Source organism: Pezoporus wallicus, unplaced genomic scaffold (genome assembly GCF_028554395.1).
Source record: "Pezoporus wallicus isolate ANWC-B61680 ecotype Strahan unplaced genomic scaffold, APGP_CSIRO_Pwel_v1 scaffold_7402, whole genome shotgun sequence".
Taxonomy (NCBI): Eukaryota; Metazoa; Chordata; class Aves; order Psittaciformes; family Psittacidae; genus Pezoporus; species Pezoporus wallicus.
In genome coordinates this window covers 4,196,015-4,216,535 of record NW_026641037.1, presented here as the reverse complement: position 1 = coordinate 4,216,535, position 20,521 = coordinate 4,196,015, and the positions used below count along the sequence as shown (strand labels likewise).

The 20,521-nt window shown below is 36.1% G+C and overlaps 1 protein-coding gene across 2 annotated transcripts in view; it reads left to right on the top strand.

The window, feature by feature from the left end:
• Window positions 1-20,521, top strand: part of ATP13A3 (ATPase 13A3) — a 61,761-nt gene that overhangs the window by 20,804 nt on the left and 20,436 nt on the right. For both annotated transcript variants that reach the window (XM_057421645.1, XM_057421644.1), the window contains exons 3-20: window positions 1,438-1,531; window positions 3,050-3,223; window positions 4,021-4,191; window positions 4,513-4,583; window positions 8,037-8,117; window positions 9,929-9,998; window positions 10,954-11,088; window positions 11,875-11,947; window positions 12,709-12,840; window positions 13,736-13,915; window positions 15,901-16,058; window positions 16,701-16,889; window positions 17,852-17,913; window positions 18,488-18,638; window positions 19,171-19,287; window positions 19,981-19,998; window positions 20,085-20,238; window positions 20,327-20,447. In XM_057421645.1, coding sequence (XP_057277628.1) covers window positions 1,438-1,531; window positions 3,050-3,223; window positions 4,021-4,191; window positions 4,513-4,583; window positions 8,037-8,117; window positions 9,929-9,998; window positions 10,954-11,088; window positions 11,875-11,947; window positions 12,709-12,840; window positions 13,736-13,915; window positions 15,901-16,058; window positions 16,701-16,889; window positions 17,852-17,913; window positions 18,488-18,638; window positions 19,171-19,287; window positions 19,981-19,998; window positions 20,085-20,238; window positions 20,327-20,447 — 2,151 coding nt within the window. The remainder of the gene's footprint in view (window positions 1-1,437; window positions 1,532-3,049; window positions 3,224-4,020; window positions 4,192-4,512; window positions 4,584-8,036; window positions 8,118-9,928; window positions 9,999-10,953; window positions 11,089-11,874; window positions 11,948-12,708; window positions 12,841-13,735; window positions 13,916-15,900; window positions 16,059-16,700; window positions 16,890-17,851; window positions 17,914-18,487; window positions 18,639-19,170; window positions 19,288-19,980; window positions 19,999-20,084; window positions 20,239-20,326; window positions 20,448-20,521) is intronic.

Sequence of the window (20,521 nt, the reverse complement as noted above, 5' to 3'; positions counted from 1 at the left end):
GTTCAAGTATGATAAATCTAACAATTCTGTCATGGAGCTGTGAACTGTGCTAGAAGTATAATTCTGTAAATACAAAAACTTTTTCTGGCTGCATGACTTCTTGATTGAAAATGTGATTTGTATGGTGTACATAAAGTTGCTTGATGTTACTAATTCAAAGACTGTTCTCAGGAGCTTTCTTGGCAATCCTGTGTAGGTTCAGGACAGATTTTAACTAGTTCCTTTTATATATATATATATCTTTCCCAGGATAAAAAGTTATTTAGTGAGGAAAAGTGGCAGTTTAAATGAAAACGTGTTCTAGAACTTGTATGACTTGTGTAACAGATAAGGAACTATCAGTGATACATACCTTTTGGCTTAATTTCCAAATTAATTTGCAGGAAGAAAGGTATTTATAGTTCAGTACTGGCTAGTAACAAAAAATATTCAGCTTAAAGCAAGGAGCATGTGAACTGGTGTTTCTGTCAAAGGAGACAGTAGTTACCAAATTAGCTTCCTTCCATACAAAACATACAAATTGAGAGTGTCAAGAGCTCAATTTATGAAGTGCTGAGTAGTTTTTCACCTGTGACTGCCCCTTGTTGTGATGCAGTTCTTTGCTTTGAGTGTGTATTTCTTCCACTAGGACTTTAATCAGCAGTGGGAATAGGTTTCTCAGGAGAACAGATTTGGGCAGCAAGAGAAACCTGTTCTGTTGGGTGCCTGCTTCATTTGTTGGCTTTAATTGATAGCTTGCAGAAAACATATGAGGGTGTGATGATGTTAAGCTGCAGGAGTTGGGAGGAAGGACCTTCTGAAGTTGTCATTGCTGTTCAGTATAAGTACATGGATTCAGAGGCTGGCATTGAGAGCATCTGACCTGGAGTCTGGTGACCATAAATGAACCCTGAACACCAGTGAACATTGATACAAATTGAATGGTAAAAGTATTGGAAAGAAGCAAAAAGACCATTAAGCATGCCTTGACTTAGAAATACTGGGGAGTAGACTATTTAGCATGTACTTATTTTTCTGATTTTTTTCAGATGAGACATGCATATCTTGGGTACAGTGCCTTTTGAATGATAGCCTGGCTTCTGAAAACATCTGATTTGAGCTATTAAGTGTAGAATGATAGAAATGTGTAATCTTTATGTACTTTTAAGCTTTTTTAATGTTTGCAGAATGTACCAAGAATTGTTTGCTGCATGTAGAATATAACCAGGTTGTATTGGTACAAGCTCTTTTCCCTCATTCAAAGTCTGCTGTTTCTGCAATATTTCACTTGTGCTCATCCAGCATTCAATCTTAAAGCTTTACTAGAGTTCTACAGGTTGTTACTACTGGAAGATAGTGCAATTTTAAGATCTGTATTAATATGTTGTCAGCGTGTTTTAATACTTGGGTATAAAACCAGTGACATTGCTCCAACTTTTAATTCTTTTGTTGTTAAAGGTCTTCCATATCTCAAGTCGAGAAGTTCCATATCATCCTAAACATGGAGAAAGAAGAAAAGAAGTTTGTCAATAAAGCAGAGGAAGATGAGATGGTAATAAATTCTGTTCATCTATTTTTATACAGTGAAAAAACCCACATTTTCCTGGTTTTCTCTCTCAGTGGGGTGTGTTACAAATATTTGTCATGGGAGATGCAGCAGTTAGCTTTGACAAGGAGACAGGGGCAGCTGATCTTTAAATTTCCAGTCCATTCTAGAGACAGCAGAAACTATTTGGGGTATGTAGGGATTTTTGTTTTAAAACATGGTAGATTCCTGTGAATTGAAGTCCTTGTTCTGTATTTGTGCATGCTGCTAGGAAAATGTGCTCTTCAGTAGACCAGCTCTAGCATGGGGAGTAGGCAAATACATCATACAACAAAAATTGAAACTGAGATGCTTATGGTCTCATCACTAAAAATAAATGCTTTTTAGAGGAAATGATTTGTTTTGCCCCAAAGAAGCATCGACCTCTCCCCCTATTTTTCACCCACCTGTTTTTATTGGTAAGGAGTGAATACTGGCTACAGTATTTTGAAAATAGCAGGGAATGGGTTTTGTCTCTGCTTTTTGTCAGCTGAGAAGGCTGCAAAACAAACTTTTTAAAAAGCCTTAAGAAAGGAGTTGTCTTGAGTTCAGCCAGGACATGACAGGAGTTTAAACCATGACAGGAGTTTAAACAATTTCTAGTGCTATTTAATAAAAAGTACAAAAAAAAAAACAAAACCAAAAATGTTGTCAATATGAACAATGTGGGTGGGACCCAATGGGAAACTTCATTGCCCTTTTGTAGCAGGAAATATAATCTAATGATGTAATGTGAAACTCAGGAATGTAACACAGCATCTACTAAGTCACTGAATTATATTCTCTTCCTGGCTGCCAACAGGTTAAGTTGGTACATGCCTTTGACCAAGGCACACTTAATACATTGTGGATTTTTTTAATGGGAGAAGAGGATTTTTCTGGCTCGTGCAAGTTACAGAACCTTTGACAGCGTGGCTTGCAGTTGCTGATGTTTCACGGTAGCATTTCTTGTTTAATGGCAGGCAGAGTAAGCCAGTTCTCTACTGAAAAGTAGTGTTTGATAAATACATTCACGGGCTTGTTTAGAAAGTTTGAAATTCAGCTAGCATCAGTAATTCAGCACTATGTATGCTAGCTAATCAAATGCTCTAATGTGGTAAAATCAACATTTGACAAAACCACATATGCTTTTGCTCTTAAATGCTTAGCTGACTTGTGCTGTGCATGGTCAAAAATTTTGTTGTTCACTGAGAATTAAGACAGGTTGTGTCGCAACTTCAGTACTTGAGATGGGATATTCTGTCTTTGTCAGGCGTTTATTAATGCTTGTATTTCTGATTGAGCAAAACTGTCCCTTTTTTTGCCACTCCATCATGTATTAATTTTTTTAAATCTTTCCTTCTCCCAGAAAAGAAAAATGAGAAAATGGCTTTGAAATTTGGTTCACTTTAAATACCACTCTTTATGAAAAATGAATGTTGCCTTCCCATGCCAGAGTAATTAAGAGTATCACTGTTTGTTATTTGTTTCTCTGTTTCCATGCAGGAGATCTATGGCTATGATCTGTGTCACTGGAAGTTGGTGCTAGTTGCTATAGGAGTGATCTGTTCTGGTGGCTTTTTCCTCCTCCTCCTCTACTGGATGCCTGAGTGGCGTGTGAAAGCAACATGTAAAAGGACTACCCTTAAAGACTGTGAAGTGGTTCTGCTGAGAACAACTGTAAGTCAAAGGAGGGTGTGCTTCTCCCAGTGTGCATCTGTTTTGCATCCCTCTTGCTGCTTGCTGAAATGCACAAACCCTTCTCTGCAGAGTAGACATGATTTCGTTTTACAGCACTGCAGAATTGTGCTCCTTGGTGCTGTATATAGCTTTGCTGCCTGTGTGGGAAGACTGACAGCTGTTTGCAAAGGACATAGCAAAAAGAAAGTGTTTGCTTTTGGATTGTAAGAAATACATGAATGCTGTTGTCATCAAAAGTTACAGAACAGATACCTTGTTCATATAACCTGATAACGTGGTTATCAGGTTTTCCCTCCCTGTTCAGCAAAGATATGTTTATTGAAATAAAGTGTAACGGTGGCCCCAAGTATGGTTGATTTCAAGCTATTTTCTTCCTGCACAATTGCTGTATGCAGTCCCTTGTGTTAAGTCCTCAGTTATTTGAAGTTGCTGGGTGGGCGCAGCTGAATGTGTAGGAATCCCATAGTTCCTCCTACCACAGAACAACTATGCTAAATTGTGAAGGGCCAAAGATGTAAAAATTCAAGTACCAAGACTCATGTTTTAAAAAAAAATAAAAATATATGTATCTTCTAATACAAAAAATATGCTTTTAGAATTGTGGAAAGGAAATATATTCATAAGGTAGTTGATATTAACTTGGGGCTATCTTTTGTAGTTGTATATGGGCTCTGCTAATTTGTCATCTGTTGTTGACATGTTTTGCTAAATCTGTTGTAGTAAAATGCTGTTTAAATGCTGTTTGAACCTGCTTATTTTTCCCCCCTCTTTTTAAGGATGAATTCAAGATATGGTTTTGTGCAAAGGTTCGCATTATGCCTTCTTTGGGAGCCAGTCCTTTACAGAATCCCAACCCTATTGTACACAAGGTTTCAAACGGCCATGCAGTTCATTTCTGTGAATCTGATGCAGAAGAGAATAAAAATGATTTAAAGAAGTGTTTGCCTGTAAGTAAACCTGCAATGCTACACTTGGTAATTTTCAAAGTATCTCAAATAGTATCTAGAGTAAACATACATAATACAGTATGTGTGAGCTGCTGCTTTTGTCTAAAAGGCTAACTCATTCTTTGGGTGGAGCACAAATCTTTTCCTCAATAACCTTTTACTGGATATTGTGGAATGCTTGAAAGATTATTTTGAAAGAAAAGTGTTTATTTTTCAGTGGACTTTTTCTAAATTTACTTTGTATCACTGTTCAGGATAAAGGCAGGGAGAAGAGAGGTGTTAAGTGTTGCTGGGTTGATAGCTATGTCTGTTGCCCTGCAGGTTCGTTATTTCACCCATCACAGCATGAAGTATTTCTGGAATGATTCAGTTCAAAGTTTTGATGTTATACGGTAAGAATACCTTTTTCTTTTGTGTTGTGCGTCAAACTGCTTTTTTTTTTTTTTTTAAATACTATCGGATGCGTAAGAGTATGGTGAAAATTGGTTTTGTGTTCTGACCAGATGATTTAGCTCACTGAGTCTTTGTTTGAGGCATAGCTAGAGCAGGGAGGTTTTAACTTGATGTGCCTTTGGCAGAAGGGTATTTGTTTAATCTACCTTTATTGAGCATGGTTCGTTTAGGGCGACAGGCTGCATGCCTATGCAGGCTTTTTGCCTGTTCTTGGAGTGTTATTTGAGAATCAAAGCACCTGTTGTCAGACAGTAGTTCTCCTTCTATAAACTCTTAAAAACTTTGCTTCTGACGGAATAAATCCTATTTTTTTTTTTTGCATTGCTGCTGAGCTAGGCCTAAAGGGAGTATTTAGGAAGAGGGGAATTCACCAAATACTTTGTTGGTCACCTTTCTGTAGGTCTGCTGTTACATTTTAGTACGGTTGAACTGAATTTGATCCCTCTTTTTGATTCTTTGGTAACAAAACCAGGTCTCTTGCATTGATGGAAAATGTGTTTTGGTGGGCAGTAGTAGCTGTGCTCGCTGAATGTGGTGCACTGTATTCTCTTTTATCCAGCAGCACCATTGCATTATGTTAGGGTTGAAAAAGAAAGTTCTTTTCTCTAATACTAGTTATGAGACCTTCTCAGTGCTAGCAAGCTAAATGAGCACCGGTTTCTCTGGTTTTGACAGCTGCTTGTTAAAATAAGATATTCAGATCAATAATATAATCTGTTCAACTTAAATCAGTGTTCACTACATTGAACCATCATGTGGAAGAGACCAAACAGTACGTATAGAAAAAAATAATGACCGGTGACTGAAGGAAAAAAAACAATAGCCAGAGTTTCTGTAAGAAGAAACATATTTTGCAACTGTTTCTCCGTTTTCAAAAAAACATGTAGAAATGGTATGGGAAGTTATCAGCAATGGCAACAATTTAAAGAAATTATCATAATACAAGCAGTTACAAAATTGAGCAGTCCCCCTCGATGGCAGGGGGGAATGGGTGGAAATGTTTCACTTCATGTGTAAATAATTAAAAGCTTTGTACGCATATTTTTTATGTTAAACCTGCCATGAATTACAGTGGTACAGGTAGGGGCACTTGTCATTTTGCATCACAGGGTCCTGTTTCCATGCCTGTAGTGTTGCTAATTTAAAATGTTCAAAGGGAATGCTTCCCACAGATGAGATTACAAGTGCTGTTTTGAGTTTGGTTTTTTTTATGCTAAGAACAGGTATGGGGAAAAAATCGTACAGCTCCATGTGTTTAGGAAAAATGTTGTTCCTTAGTATTAAAGCGGTGACTTGAAACTTGGCAGTTGCTGGCTCTTGGACTGTGCCTTTTGATGTTCTTATGATAACCCAGCCAATTCATAAGCCCTGGAAAAATCTCAGATATGCCTGTGAAGTTATGTGACCATTTATTCAATCACATTCTTGCTGATATGCCAAACTTTCATTTGTTAGATGTGTTAGCAACAACTGAGCCAGACCACTTGTTTAGTCAGGTACTGTAGCTGAGCTGGACGCCATTGTTTAGCAATTGGATAATAAAGAGTAGAAACAGCTGGATCTGAGGCATACCCGATACTGGCAAAGTCACTTTTGCACAAGGTCAAATAAAGAGTTTGCTATAAATTTTCTCTAAAGTGAATTGGGTATGATGATCATAAGTTTAGAAAAATAGCAGCTGAACTTATGAATGATAAATATTTTGAAAAGAAGTCTGAAAAATCTGTCCTTCATCGAGATACTTTTTCTCGATGCTCTTCAGTTAATGTAAAACCCAGGAACTGGTATTGCTTAATAACATCTTAGAGAATCAAGTTAAGATTTGTTAAGAGGCTGTATATGAGACTGGAAAGCCTCACAGTAGTATCTGTAAGGCAAGTAATACAGATATAGCTGTGATCTAAGCACAATACTGCATCATGAAGATAGAGTCACTCTGTGCAGTTAATTATGCAAGTATCCAGAGACAGAACAGTTTGATCACATAATTAAAGACTTGGAATAATACAAGGGAGGCAAATTAAGATTTCTTGGGCAACTAATTCTGTTATGAGAGCTTGAGTTTCAGATCACTGTTCTCTTTGTAATAATGTAATATTAACATCACTGTGTTAAACACAGGAAATGCAAGTGTAATTGTTCTTAAACTAAATCAGACTTGGTCACATAGCCAAAGAGGATGCAACTTTGACCTTTAATGTCTGTTTTGTTTTAGCTAGTGTCAACTGAATCTCAGAGTTGATGAGAGTTTTATGTAATAAACTGTGTGTGCGCAGGTTTTTATCAAATGCCCTGGGAATTCAGTGCTGTAACAGTACTCTAATAAGCAAGTAACATCCTGCTAGAAGCTTTGTATTGCATGGACATTACGCACATAGATATGCGTATCTACATATGAAGCACTTAGTTTCAGGGACCCTTCTTAAACTCACTGTTACATTCCTTTTATGCAGGGAAAAAAAGTTGGCATAGAGTGGCAGGAAAGGCACAGTTCTTAACAGAGAATTGAATATTTCTTCGTTGAAAAATCATGATTTAAAAATCTTTGAACTTGAAAATTTTTAGTGAAACCTTGTAAACCTGTGGCCAAATTAACATATTGACATTTTCACCTGTTCTTTTACCAGAAGTTGACAGAAACATGGTCCTAGCCTTTGCACTAGTGAGGTGTTTAAAACTTTCCCTCTCTTCTAGCAAATGGAAACAATTGTTACTATATGTGTACCATAAAGAGGTTTTTCTTCACTGGGACGCACCAGAATCTTTGTAGTAGGTAACTTATTACATATCCAGTATAAAAAAAACTTGTGTTCAATAGTGCTGGTTTTGCCATCTTGGAAGGCCTTTTGGAAGGTAATGATATTTTCCTGTGCATCCTAAGTATGTCCAGTAGAAATCCCTGGATATTGGTCATGATATGTCTGATTTACTGAGTTTGGTAGTTGAAATGACCCCATAGTCGTAAACATAATGATGTTTCAGGTGTTCTTGCTTATCTGCAGATCTACTTAATTATAGTATTTGCTTCCACAGCATGTAGAGAAGTCCTACGGAGGTAAGTCTTCCAGTGATAAAGAAGCACTTAAAATGTTAGACCATACTTTACCTAGTCATGGATAAAATTTTGATAGTAGGGTGCTGCAGTATAGACTGGGTATAGATTTATTTGATAAATTGATTAATAAGAAAGAGGAAGAGTAAGACATGACAGCAAGAGGACTGCTTTTAACACCTCATTGGTATCTGCAGTTGTGACAAAAATAGCTAGAAAACATTAGTCAATAGACTTTGTTTTTTTTATAATACAGTGTAACTCTTAATAAAGACCCAGCCCTTTTGAGTTACTTTTAAATGTCAGATTTCTTAACTCATTGACTTTTCCCTTTACTTAGAGGTCTAGATGAATCTACATTATGTTCTTCAATTCATAATGAATACAGCACAGGACTGACAAAGGGAATGCATGATTACAGGTAATATTACAATATTTGAGGGAATAATTGTTTTAATTCCATTACCTGTGCTCAAAGTGTTAACAACAGTAGAAGACAATTGAGTGATTAGTGTTTAAAAACAGACTCTATGCTTCCTTTAAAGGCTGTTAGATGTATGAAATTCTTGTGTTTCTTACCTATACGCTGAGTAGGAAATAAATTCAGGTAATGTGTTGACTTAGTTTTTTCAAACTACACTGACTATGGGAATTGGAACTATTGCTTAAAGTAATTCAGAATATATTTGTGAAATTATATTTACTAATTAACATTTTGAAATAAAATGAATGTACAAAAAGAACAGCAAGCAGTTATGTTTTCTACCAGATCACAGGTATATGGTGAAATTTGGTGGTTGATGAAAAGAAAATCATAGTTTTTTCCACATAACTCACCCTCAAGTGGCATAAGTATTTCCATAACATACTGTCATTGTTGAAGGGTGTATATGGGTTGAGAGACAAAGAGACTGATTCCCAGTGAAAAAGTCCATCTAAAGTTCTTTATCTGGAAAGATGCTCATTTGTCTCAAGCTGCAGATGGTTGAAGGTTTGAAGGTAATGCTGAGGGAGCTTACTTTGGTACTTGTTTTCTTTCCTGTCCTTGCCTAGCAGTGATTGTGAGAGAGGGGATAGTGTGCTTGATGGCTAGTAAGGAATATTAGGTGCAGCAAACTTGGCCTAAGCTGTAACTAATTTCTTATTTTAGGAAGATAAGGCTGAAACTTCCCAGGTCTCAAGACTTTGGCTTTAATTTTAAAACTTCGGTATCACAGGTGTGTCCTATATGGACCTGCGTCTATCTCTGGTTGGTTGGGGCTAAATGCATTCCCCATTTTTAATTTTGGTTGGCAAGAAGTAACAGGGGAGAACCTATTTTTTAACATGCAATTTTAGACTAACAGTGTAAAGGGACACAGCTCAAGTGCATAGGTAGAGAAGAACTTAGTCTAGAAAAAAAACTTTAAAATGTAACTTTAATAGTACGTAGTTCAGGGATTTCTTAGTCCTCAAATGGAAACAGCAAGCTGGAAAACGTAGATATGTACTTAATTATTGGTGTTTTAATTTATTGAAACACTACCTGAACTAGAATAGTTTGGCATCTGTAGCATTCCTGGCTGGTTTTTTGAGTGTTTTTTTTTTGGGGGTGGTTTTGGGGTTTTTTTGTTCAGTTTTCATTTTTTTTGCATTTGAGACCTTCTTTCAGTTTAAAATATGGAAGCATCTGCTTGCTCATCATTCAATTTTCTGTCAATTTGTGTCTTTTCCTACAATAAAAGCCTTTTCCTTAAGAACATCCAGTAAGGGTTTCTTCATGTCAATGTAATTTAACTATTTCAGATCCCGTCAGAGGATTGTTTTTTGTCTCCTTCCCCCTCCTCTATGATTTGCCTTTCTTCATGCTAAGAATAAAATTAAGATACAGAACTATAAAAATGATGTCTTCCTGCAGGATAAAAGTTAACACTTGTTTGAGCTTAAGTTAATGCGAATCCCATACTGGCATGTTTAACATTGCGCCTATATGCATTTTACAGGGAAATTATGTTATGAAAGAACCTAAAAATTAAGTTACAGTTTAAATTGAAGTATAAAATAGTTATCCTTGTATTTGAACGTCTCACTGGGCAAATGTTCTCAGATAAACATGTTTTGAAACAATGATAAATAAAAGGGGCCACAGATAAAGTAATATTTTGTTCTTATATTAATGTAATTGCTTTGAAGTCAGTAAGGTTTCTAATAAAAATTTCAACTGTTTTTTGGTATTTTTCTTTTGTAATGCAGAAAAGCATTCTATGGAGTAAATGAAATTGCTGTGAAAGTGCCTTCCATTTTTAAGCTTCTGATTAAGGAGGTAAGATCTTTAAGAAATTATTAAAAAAGAAAGTGTATCATTAATTATTACTTTAAATGCAATGACTTTTGAACTGGTCTTCAAATAATAATGTAAACCAGAAGCTTTCCTCCAGAGCCCAGCACTGTAAAAAAGAAAAGATGACCTTTATCTTGGAGCTCTCCAAATTTAAGAGGCCTTAGCTGTAAGCTCTTCAGAGTTCACAGCCTGGTGCATAGCAAGGATGTTAGGAAAATGTGTCAGAATTCTTTCAGAGGGTATGCATCTTATTTGTTTTCTATTGTTAATTTCAAACAGAAAGTGACTAATTATGTTCACCATGATCAAACCCGGGGATTATACATGACAATATACACAACAAATCAAACATGTTCTTGCATAAACTTTTTTTCGATTGTTTGATTTAATTTCTTTTTTCTGTGTATAAGGTGGATTTGCATACTTGACTTGTTATCCATGTGGTATAATAATGTATGATAGAAACCTTTGAACAAAGAAACTCTCCAACCTGAAATAACAGAGTGCATTTATTAATAAGAAGTACATAATAAGATCCAACTTGATTTAAGAATTGCAACTTAAGGTGCATCAGATGGATGAAGCCTTGGGTGGCATAGTTTAGTGTGAGGTGTCCCTCCCCATAGGAGGGGGGTTGGAACTAGATGATCTTAAGGTCCTTTCCAACCCTAACTATTCTATGATTCTATGAGATGTACCTACTGTTTTGCTTTGAGGTGTATTTAAAAGTACATATTTACGTATTCTGGTAAGAGCTGTTCTTTTGAGGGGTTGAGGAAATAATGAAAAAGAAGGATAGTTTGGCAAAACAGGCAAACCTCTCAGTTCTTCACACATGATTTATCTCCTTCATAGAGGAGGAGAATGATTTTGACTCTGTTCTGATGGGGAATGCATGTGACCCTGTGGTGTAACTAATATTCTGTCACTCTTCTAGGTTCTCAACCCTTTTTACATTTTTCAGTTGTTCAGTGTGATATTGTGGATCACTGATGAATATCACTACTATGCATTAGCAATTGTGATCATGTCTGTAATATCCATTGTTAGCTCACTCTACACCATTAGAAAGGTAAGTTCAAAGAAAACAGATGCATCTTTTCAGCTTTTTACTGATTGGTTTATTTTGGTATGAAATTGCCTACAAATCTTGAAGAATTTTTTAGAGGTATACAGGTAGAATGTTTTTACAAGGTTTCCCTTTTTGAGCTGGAAGAATTCGGACTTGCATTTTCCCTAAAGACCTGTCTCTGCTCACTTTCCATGTTGTTGAATCAGTAGGTTGACCTCAGATAACATAAATGCTACCTCACTTAAATAAACCCCAGACATAAGTTTATACTAAGTCATATTGACAGTAGTGATTCTGTCTTGCATTGTTTTCTTCTGTTTGAAAAAGTCTAACACAATTGAGCACCAGCCAGATGCGTGGATCGTTAAATTGGTGGTGTATTCATTTCTGTAGACTTAGCTGTAGCTGGTGGTAATCAAAGTACCAATTATCCTTAAATTGCAATCTGAATTCAAACCAGAGATAAAAAAAAAAAAACTCTTACCTTAATCCGTGGTCATACAGCTACTGCAGTTTTTACTTACGTATGTTAATGACCTAATGTTTATAACATTTTGCCTGGCCGTGTATGTTTGCTTCCAGAATGCTGGTAAAAGTAGGAACCTCTACAGATTGATGCACTCAAACTATTTACCCATAAGTTACCTAAACTATGTTCAAGATAATGTTTTGAGTAAAAGAATGTTGGTGAAGAATCTCATCACTTTGGTTTGTAGAAATAGAACGTGCATATAGAAGAAGGCAAGCTGTGCTTTTAAATAATAAACTGTTTTCTCTCCTTTGCAGCAATATGTTATGTTACATGACATGGTAGCAGCTCACAGCATTGTAAGGGTTTCTGTCTGCAGAGGAAACCAAGGTAAATTTCACAGGCTATTTGGAAAACTTAGTTTAAATTGTCCATTAGCAGTGAGTGTAAAGTTGGTGTGCATCTGTTCTTTCTTTGATCACCTTGAAATGCTTGATTTCTTAGCAAAATTGTATGGGGAAAAGGAAAGTTGCCAAGGGGAATTTAGATAGGATAATAATATGTTCAGGATTATCCTTGTAGATGGTATTCTTAGCAAGTATCAGGTTTGTTCTAGATTAGATGTTTGTCCTATTCTTGTTCCTCATTATCTACCACATATATTACATATCTATCATATGTAACTGTCACTGTAGTTTCTTTCTCAGCTTAAAGATGTGCATGTGTTGGGTTTCCATTACAATTTGTTACCCAGCAGGGACTGCAAATTGATTTCTGGGCTTTTGCGTATTTGGATACCACAGCAGTTGAAGATGGTTAGGTTGTAGTGTGGTACTGTTTTGTAAGACATACATTTGTATTTGACTTGTATCTTTATATGGATGTTATACTGTAGCTGATTGTTAATGCTTTTTGTACGACCTTGTTTCATTTTTTATGATGAACTATATCCAAGTGATCTACAATTTAATCTGCAGTGGAATTTAGTTTATCAGTGGCTTTTTCTGTTTTAAAAAACCTTTCATAATGCCATCAATAGAACAGAGTATAATCTCAGTTGTCAGCGCATGGATCTTAGCTGTGAGGATCTTTATGGGGTTTTGTAGGTGGTGGCTATTTTCAGGTAAACTTGTTTTTGTTTTAACACTCAGAAATAGAAGAAATCCTTTCCACCGACCTTGTGCCTGGAGATACCATGTTGATTCCATCTAATGGGACAATTATGCCCTGTGATGCAGTACTTCTCAGTGGTACTTGCATTGTAAATGAAAGTATGTTAACAGGTAAAGTAAACTTGATACAGTTTTGTTTGGCTACATGTATTAATTTATACCTGTGTGCATGCTTAAGTTGCAGTATATTCTAGCAGAAGTGGGTATGTTTATTTTGTATGAAATGTGGATGTTCTCGAATTTACATATTCTCCTAAGTACTTATGTACTTGTGTTTTGGGTTATCTGCAGCAGCTACCTGGTACTGCTTGGCAACTCCAAAAATGAATGATGGTTTCTTGTTGAAAAGCTTTGTTGATAGCTTGTCTCCCTGCTTCCTGATTTGTTGTTCTCAGTGCAGTTCTGCAATATGTTCCTTCATACTTCTTTGCCCAAACTTTTTAGCTGCTTCCATGTATACAGGTAGTGAGTGTTCTGCTGTATTTAAAACCAGGAATTATTATCTCAAGTTGTGCCTGCATATTTGTTGTTTTATCATGTTAAATTCTTTGAATATACTTAAACCTCTTGCTGCTGCTAGCAACAGGTAAATTGACTGCAGCCCAAGCTTGAGAGTACTCAGTTAGCAAAGGAGCTGAAGCTGAAGAAATTTGTTCCCTAGTTTCTCCGAGTAAAGATGGGGTGATGCCTTGCAGCAGCAGCAGGATGTTTAATCCTGTTTTCTTTCAAAAAGCTGTATTTTACACCAGTATGATTTGAAGTAAGAGCTACGGAACCTGTATTGGTGAATAACAAGTAGAGTTAAATAGGATTTGGATAAGGAATCTGGTGAGCTGAGACTAATAGGTGAGAGACTACCTAGTAACATGCTGAAAGGAAGACACTTTCTCCATAAGTCTGCTTTTCTGCTGATGAAGTGAGATTTATATTGTTCTACTGGAAGTTGTGAAGGGAGAAAATGTATATTGTTATTTGATCTTGCTTAGATATTCTTTCTCCATTTAAGGTGAAAGTGTTCCTGTCACAAAGATTAATCTACCAAATCCTTCGGAGTATCCGAAAGCAATGGGAGATGAAATATACAGTCCAGAAGTGCATAAACGGCATACTTTGTTCTGTGGAACCAATGTAATTCAAACCCGTTTTTATACTGGAGAATTGGTCAAAGCTCTAGTAGTGAGAACAGGTATTGATTGTTGAGTCTATCACTTGTTAACTTATACTTTGGAGTACTGTATTGAACGTTGCTAAGCTTGCATAAATGGGTATACCCCAAATAATTTGATAAGCGTCTACAGCAATAACAGAACTAGATAATGGCCTGGAGAGTATCAACTGGCAAGCAAGAAAGTGAATCAGTATTTAGCATCAGTTTAAAACTTACCTGAATGTGTCTTGAAGTCCTTTAGATGTCTTCTATGCAGTGTGTTGGTTGAACTACATGAGCCTCTTTGAAAAGGTTTGCCATATGATTGGATTGGGTGCGTAGTGGGGAATGGCTTATTTCACTGGAATCATTGGCAGTGTGAAATGGTTTTCTTTGCCCATAGTTTTGTCAAAGCACATAACATTTGCTTAGGAACTGCATTTGATCTAGCCCTTTCTACAGAGGTGCCTCTTCATACTAATAAGTTTAAGGTTTGGTTTTAGATAATACAGATATTCTATTGCAGAAAATTGCAGAGACTGGTGTAGTTGTAAGATTCTGCTTTACAAAGATGATCTTAAGAAAACCACCACAAAATAGAGGAATGTAAGCTATAATCAAGTTACAGTAAACCAGATAGAATAAATTTGACTACATTGACTAGAATACTACTTAAAGCAAGTTTTCTAATAACTTCATCCTAATTAGCCTCTGCTTTCTCTGGTATCTTTACCTTCTTTTAGTCTGTTTTAGCAGTAAATATTCTGATTATTTTTTAAATTAAACCTATTGTCTTTCTAGAAGCTTTTATTAGTCTATTCTTTTTTCTCAGAGAAAAGTATTTCCTTTCCCTTAAACACATCTTCCTATATATAGGCCATCCAAAACAGCAACAGAAATGGACTGCAGAAGACTTAGTTTTTCTATTCTGCAGAAAGACTGAACACATGTAGTCTTACTGCCCTCACATCTAGAGTTATCTTTTTAATCTGTTCTTTGCCCATGACAGGTCAGAGTTAGCACCTATGTTGTAAACGGGATGAATTTAGCTCTGTGGACCATGTTCAGATTTTACATATGGACAAGTACACTTTTCCTGCTATGACTACATAGTGAGGAGCAAAGGGGTATAAAAGCTCTCTATTCTCGTGTCTGGTTTACAGGAACAACTTTTAGTCAAGTAGGGCATTTCCCACTCCACAGAACTGGATGGATATCACAGCACTTGTAGTGTCTTGCTCCTAAGGTGTCTGACATTAAGAACTGAAGTGATTCTTACCTAGTGATATAGAAATAAAAATCCCTTTATCTGAGGGAGAAGGATGCAAAAACTTGAAGATACTAGGTAATTTAGTCCTCAAAAAAATTCTAGGAGATCTGAACTACATATGGTTGTATGCAAAGACGTGTTGTCTTGATCTTTTAAATGGAGATGTTAAGATTGATCTATTGGAACTGTGCTTACAGCACTCTTCAGAGTTAAGCCTTTAACGCAAAACGTTTGGTGTTTGAGCTGAAATATATATAATATACTGATGAACTAAATGTATTTTTTTTTTTCTCTTGAAACTCAGTTCATGGGTATGTTAGTGCGTACGTCATTGTGAACTTACAAAGACTTGTCACTAAAGTACTTAAGTTTGGACACTATGAATAACTTCATTTTCTTTTTGCTAGCACTGGCTTAATTAGACAACTAATAAATACACCCTCTAGCTTTGCACTGTAAGGGACAAAATGCAGTACAACAAACTCTTCCAGGCCAACCATTTGAGGGTTTACTGCTGCTGTAGAAGAGGGGTTTGTTGGCATCAGGTGCATGTCCTTGCCATTGGAGAGAAGCACTTAATATGGTGTGCACGTATTTTTGAAGAACCTTAACTACAGTAATGCAAAATATCTTTTACTGTATATTGAGAAACAGTCTAATGAAATTAGTAGCATAAGGGTTTCACTGGGGTTTTTAACGTATTTGAATAGCTTTGCTCTTGTTTATACTTTCAATAATTCATTTTTATTTCTAGGCTTTAGTACTGCAAAAGGGCAGCTTGTTCGTTCCATACTATATCCAAAGCCAACTGATTTTAAACTCTACAGAGATGCCTATTTGTTTCTTCTGTCTTTGGTCGTGGTGGCAGGCATTGGGTTTCTTTACACAGTTGTCAACAGCATCTTAAATGAGGTATGTTTTCATTTCTAGTCAAGAACTGCCTTATTTTAGAAAGGGGCTGATGATTGTAGATAATGAGAAACAATGAAATTTGAAGTCAACATTTCTTTGCTTTATTTTATACCCACGGAACAAGAAAGACAAGCTCATTGAGAACAAAATTCAGCATAGAAGCAGGACTTCAATATATTACAGTGAAATTTGAGTTTACCTCTATTTTTACTGACCCAATTACTACTCTTTATTATATGTAAGATTTCTATCCAACTGATAATTCACTTGGAAGAAATAAGAGCATATCTAAAGCATGCTGCAGGCAAAAAAAATCCTTACCAAGAAATTGATAACTGATAACGGTAACTTTTGTCTCTCCAAAATTTTTGCATTACTCAGTTACTGTTTTAAAGTAATGTATCTGCTGGGGAAAAAGTAAAAATGTTAAGTAATGAGTGCGTTGTGGTTAATTTAGGACTGGATTATTATGGTTGCTTATGGTTGGTGAATATTGCTAGGTTTCTGGGCAATACAGAATGTGCTGTACTGGGGAAAGCAATATGTGCATTTTGCTTTTGGTACCAGTGATGTAACGCTTCAGTGAGATAGTAAATCTTTAAATAGCGAGTTCTTGTTCATCCACTCTGACCTTTGTTACAGGTTCCAACTCATACCATCATCATCGAGTCTCTTGACATTATCACTATCACGGTGCCTCCAGCGCTCCCTGCTGCCATGACTGCTGGCATTGTTTATGCACAAAGAAGGCTGAAAAAAATTGGCATCTTCTGCATCAGCCCACAAAGGATAAATATTTGTGGCCAGCTGAATCTTGTGTGCTTTGATAAGGTTAGGTGAATTTTGAAACTTTGTGTTGCCACCTGGAGGGGCATTATATAAAAGAGAATTTGTATAAACTGACAACTACAGGAAAATTCATTACTTACATATAAATCAGATAATTTTTTGTCCTGTTAGCTTCCAGGTATTCAGTGTTTATCACCTGTTAACTCACTTAATTTAGTTTGCTCTAAAAAGCTGTTACAAGAGAGAGCTACTTTGTTATCTCAAGTCTCCCCAGACCTAACTTACTATTGGCGCAGCAGAAATGTGATAGTTGGGGTTTTATTTAGGTACACATCTTCTGGGAAATGGAAGTGTGAGGTCAGACTTACTTCTTAGTTTTATTTATTTCAGTGAAAAGCCAAACCAGCATATTTTGTTATTACTCTTTAGCAGAAACACAAGTGAAAGTCAGTAATGCCACTAATCAGAATCCTTTGTTTGTCACTATGCCTTAGATAAAATTTATTTTCCTCTTTAGATTTTTAGCTAAAGTCTTAAGTACCCAGACTAGATTTATATTTCCGTTGTAAAGGTTTTCCAGTTACTGTTTCAGCTATGTAAGAAAGTAGTCCTAAGGGCTTAGTGCCCATTTTCTGTTGCCCCCAAGCCCTGAATATAGAGATGTTGAGCTATTATCTTTGAAATTTAAGGGTCTATTTCTTTTTTCATGTCTCCAAGGAGGGACATGGCTTTGAATGGTTTTTTTTTGGGGGGGGGTAAGTTATTTAACAGAGTTGGAACTTAAGTTACTATCCAAAAGAAAGGGAGATACTGTATTTCCTGTCCTGAAGTCCTGCTTATATTTTTATATATATATATATTATTTTTTTTTTAAGTGAAAGTAAAATAAAATACACTGTGGAGGTGTAATTTGGTTAATTAATTGCTAATTTTTGCTTTACCTGAGGAAAATTTGTTTCTGAAGGCTTTTTCTTCTTGCCATGTCCTTTGGTTTTATTTTGCAGACTGGAACACTTACTGAGGATGGCTTGGATCTTTGGGGAATTCAACGGGTGGAAAACGCTCGGTAAGGATAAGCTCACAGCTGATAGCGTATGTGATACCTAGTTGTGCTTTAGCAACTGCAGCAAAATAGAATAGAAAATTCCAAGTTATCTCATACATGTTTGCATTTCGGTAATGAGCCGTAAGAATGCAACTGGAAATACGGTTTGTGTGTAATGAAAGTTATAGGTCTCTTATGAGGCTGAAGTGAAATTTAATTTGTTAAATCTGAGACCTCATTAGGTTCATACTGCAGAAATTATGCAATTAAAGTATAGCATGTTTTCTTAATCCTGTCCTCCCAGGTGATGACTTTTTGGGCTGCTAAAATGAATTAGCTTAATTAATTTAGTTAAGTACAAAGTGTTAAGATGTCTCCCTACACAGTGAATTAATGCAGTTTTTTAAGGAGACGAAAGTAGTGACTGTTTTGGGAGATTCCAGCCCAGAATCTTAGTCTATTTTCTGTGATGTGTGAAAATACAAGTGAAGAGACCTGTGCAGTCAATTTTCTTCTGTTAATATAAACAAACCTTTTGAATTGGCTCATAATAAATAATTATAGTGCTAAGTATATTATTACTTCATTGTTTTAGTTTCCTTTTGCCGGAAGAGAGGGCTTGCAGTGAGAGCTTGCTGAAGTCGGAGTTTGTTGCTTGCATGGCAACTTGTCATTCCCTTACAAAAATTGAAGGTGTGCTTTCTGGGGATCCGCTTGATTTGAAGATGTTTGAAGCAATAGGATGGGTAAGTGTCTGCTTGTTTTAGGAGACTCAGCATTTTCAAGATTAGTAATCTGAAATTTTCGATCCTGCTACATATAAGATAAACCATTATGTGCTGTTTTAACCTGTAACTGTAAAATGGTGGGCTTTTGACACTGCTTGTATCAAAGGAAGTCTTAATATGAAAATGTTCCTAAGATGTGTTTTTCATTCATGGAACTGAAAGAATCTGAAAAGCTAATTTACTTCTTTCTGATGTTGTTTGTGGCAAAGTATCAATACATACGATAAACATATGAAATAGCTAAGTGAATCCTTATGTCAACTGCTAAATTAAGACACTTAATTCTCACAGGAAATATTGATTAGAAAGGTCATGGCACCCTGGACATACTTCCAAGCCTGTTGGGGTTTTTTGGGTGTTGTTTTTTTGTTTGTTGGTTTGGTTTGGTTTTGGTGGTTTGGTTTTGGTGTTGTTTTTTTATTCTGAAAATAACATTATGAGAAAGTCAAAGTTAATACATGCATAAAGTAGTTGTTTGTTTGTAATACAGATTTTGGAAGAAGCAACTGAAGAGGAAACAGCCCTTCATAATCGAATCATGCCGACAGTGGTTCGACCTTCAAAACAACTTTTCCCAGAATCCAAGCAAGCAACAGATCAAGAAATGGTAAGAAAAATCAAAGCAATTACTTGAGTTGAAGTAATCCTTCATGTTATACAAATATGCCACTTCCAGTGTGAGCAGGCTGTCAGCATCATTACCCTTGTGAACTAGCTGTTAAGTGCTGTAATGCTTTTTGAGCTTACACCTTTTAATATTGGTATCATTACACATTTTAATATTAGTATCATTACCAAATCCTTTTTGTGCTACTGAAGTGCTTAGGTGTGCTCACTTTGCACAGTATAGTTAAAACAATCATTTGTTAATGTCACTTTATGGTGCAGAATTCTTGCCACCATTGTGTACATGCACAGCAGTAATTACTGTGCAGTAGTTGTCATGAACATTCTTGAAACTTATTACGTGATTTTTTGGGGGGCATACTTCATCATCATGGCCTTATTCTAAAATCTGTAATACTTTAATCATTTACATAGGCTAAATGGACACAGGTTGAACTATGAAAAGTCTTGCAAATACTAATCAAGGAAGCAAGCTCTAAAGTTCTGTCTCACTTAAAGGATACTAAACAGATTTAAGAGATTCATATTCCGCTGTAACAAATCCATTGCAAGTACAATGTGGCTTTATGCTGAGAGTGCTGTGTAGGTTCATTTACTTACTTCTGTTGAAATAGTTTGTAGCTGAAAAAATACTTAATATTTACAGTAAATGTGGTTTGTTTTTGTTTTTTAGGAATTGTTTGAGCTTTCGGTAAGTATGCTTTTCAGTTAAGCATGCACCTCTTTTCTTAGAATGTATGTGGATGTGACCCTTTTCTTCCTACCTGTATGACACAGGCCAGTTACGAAATTGGAATTGTGCGCCAGTTTCCATTTTCTTCAGTTTTGCAACGTATGTGTGTAATAGCGAGAGTTCTAGGGGAGAAGAGAATGGACGCTTACATGAAAGGTGCCCCTGAAGTGATTGCAAGCTTGTGTAAACAGGAAACAGGTAAAAGAACAAACTGTAGCTTCATTTCTTGTGTAGCTCAGCTGCAGTATGGATAATTTTAATAACTCTAAATCTGACCTTTTTAAAGTTCCTGTTGACTTTGAGTGTGTCCTGGAAGAATACACTAAGCAGGGCTTCCGAGTTATTGCTCTTGCTCACAGAAAATTGGAGTCTAAGCTTACATGGCACAAAGTCCAGACTATTAATAGGTAAGAGTGACTTCACTTTCATAATAAGCAGTTAAAGTCTTTAAAAGCTGCATGCTTTGGATTAATTTTGTAAT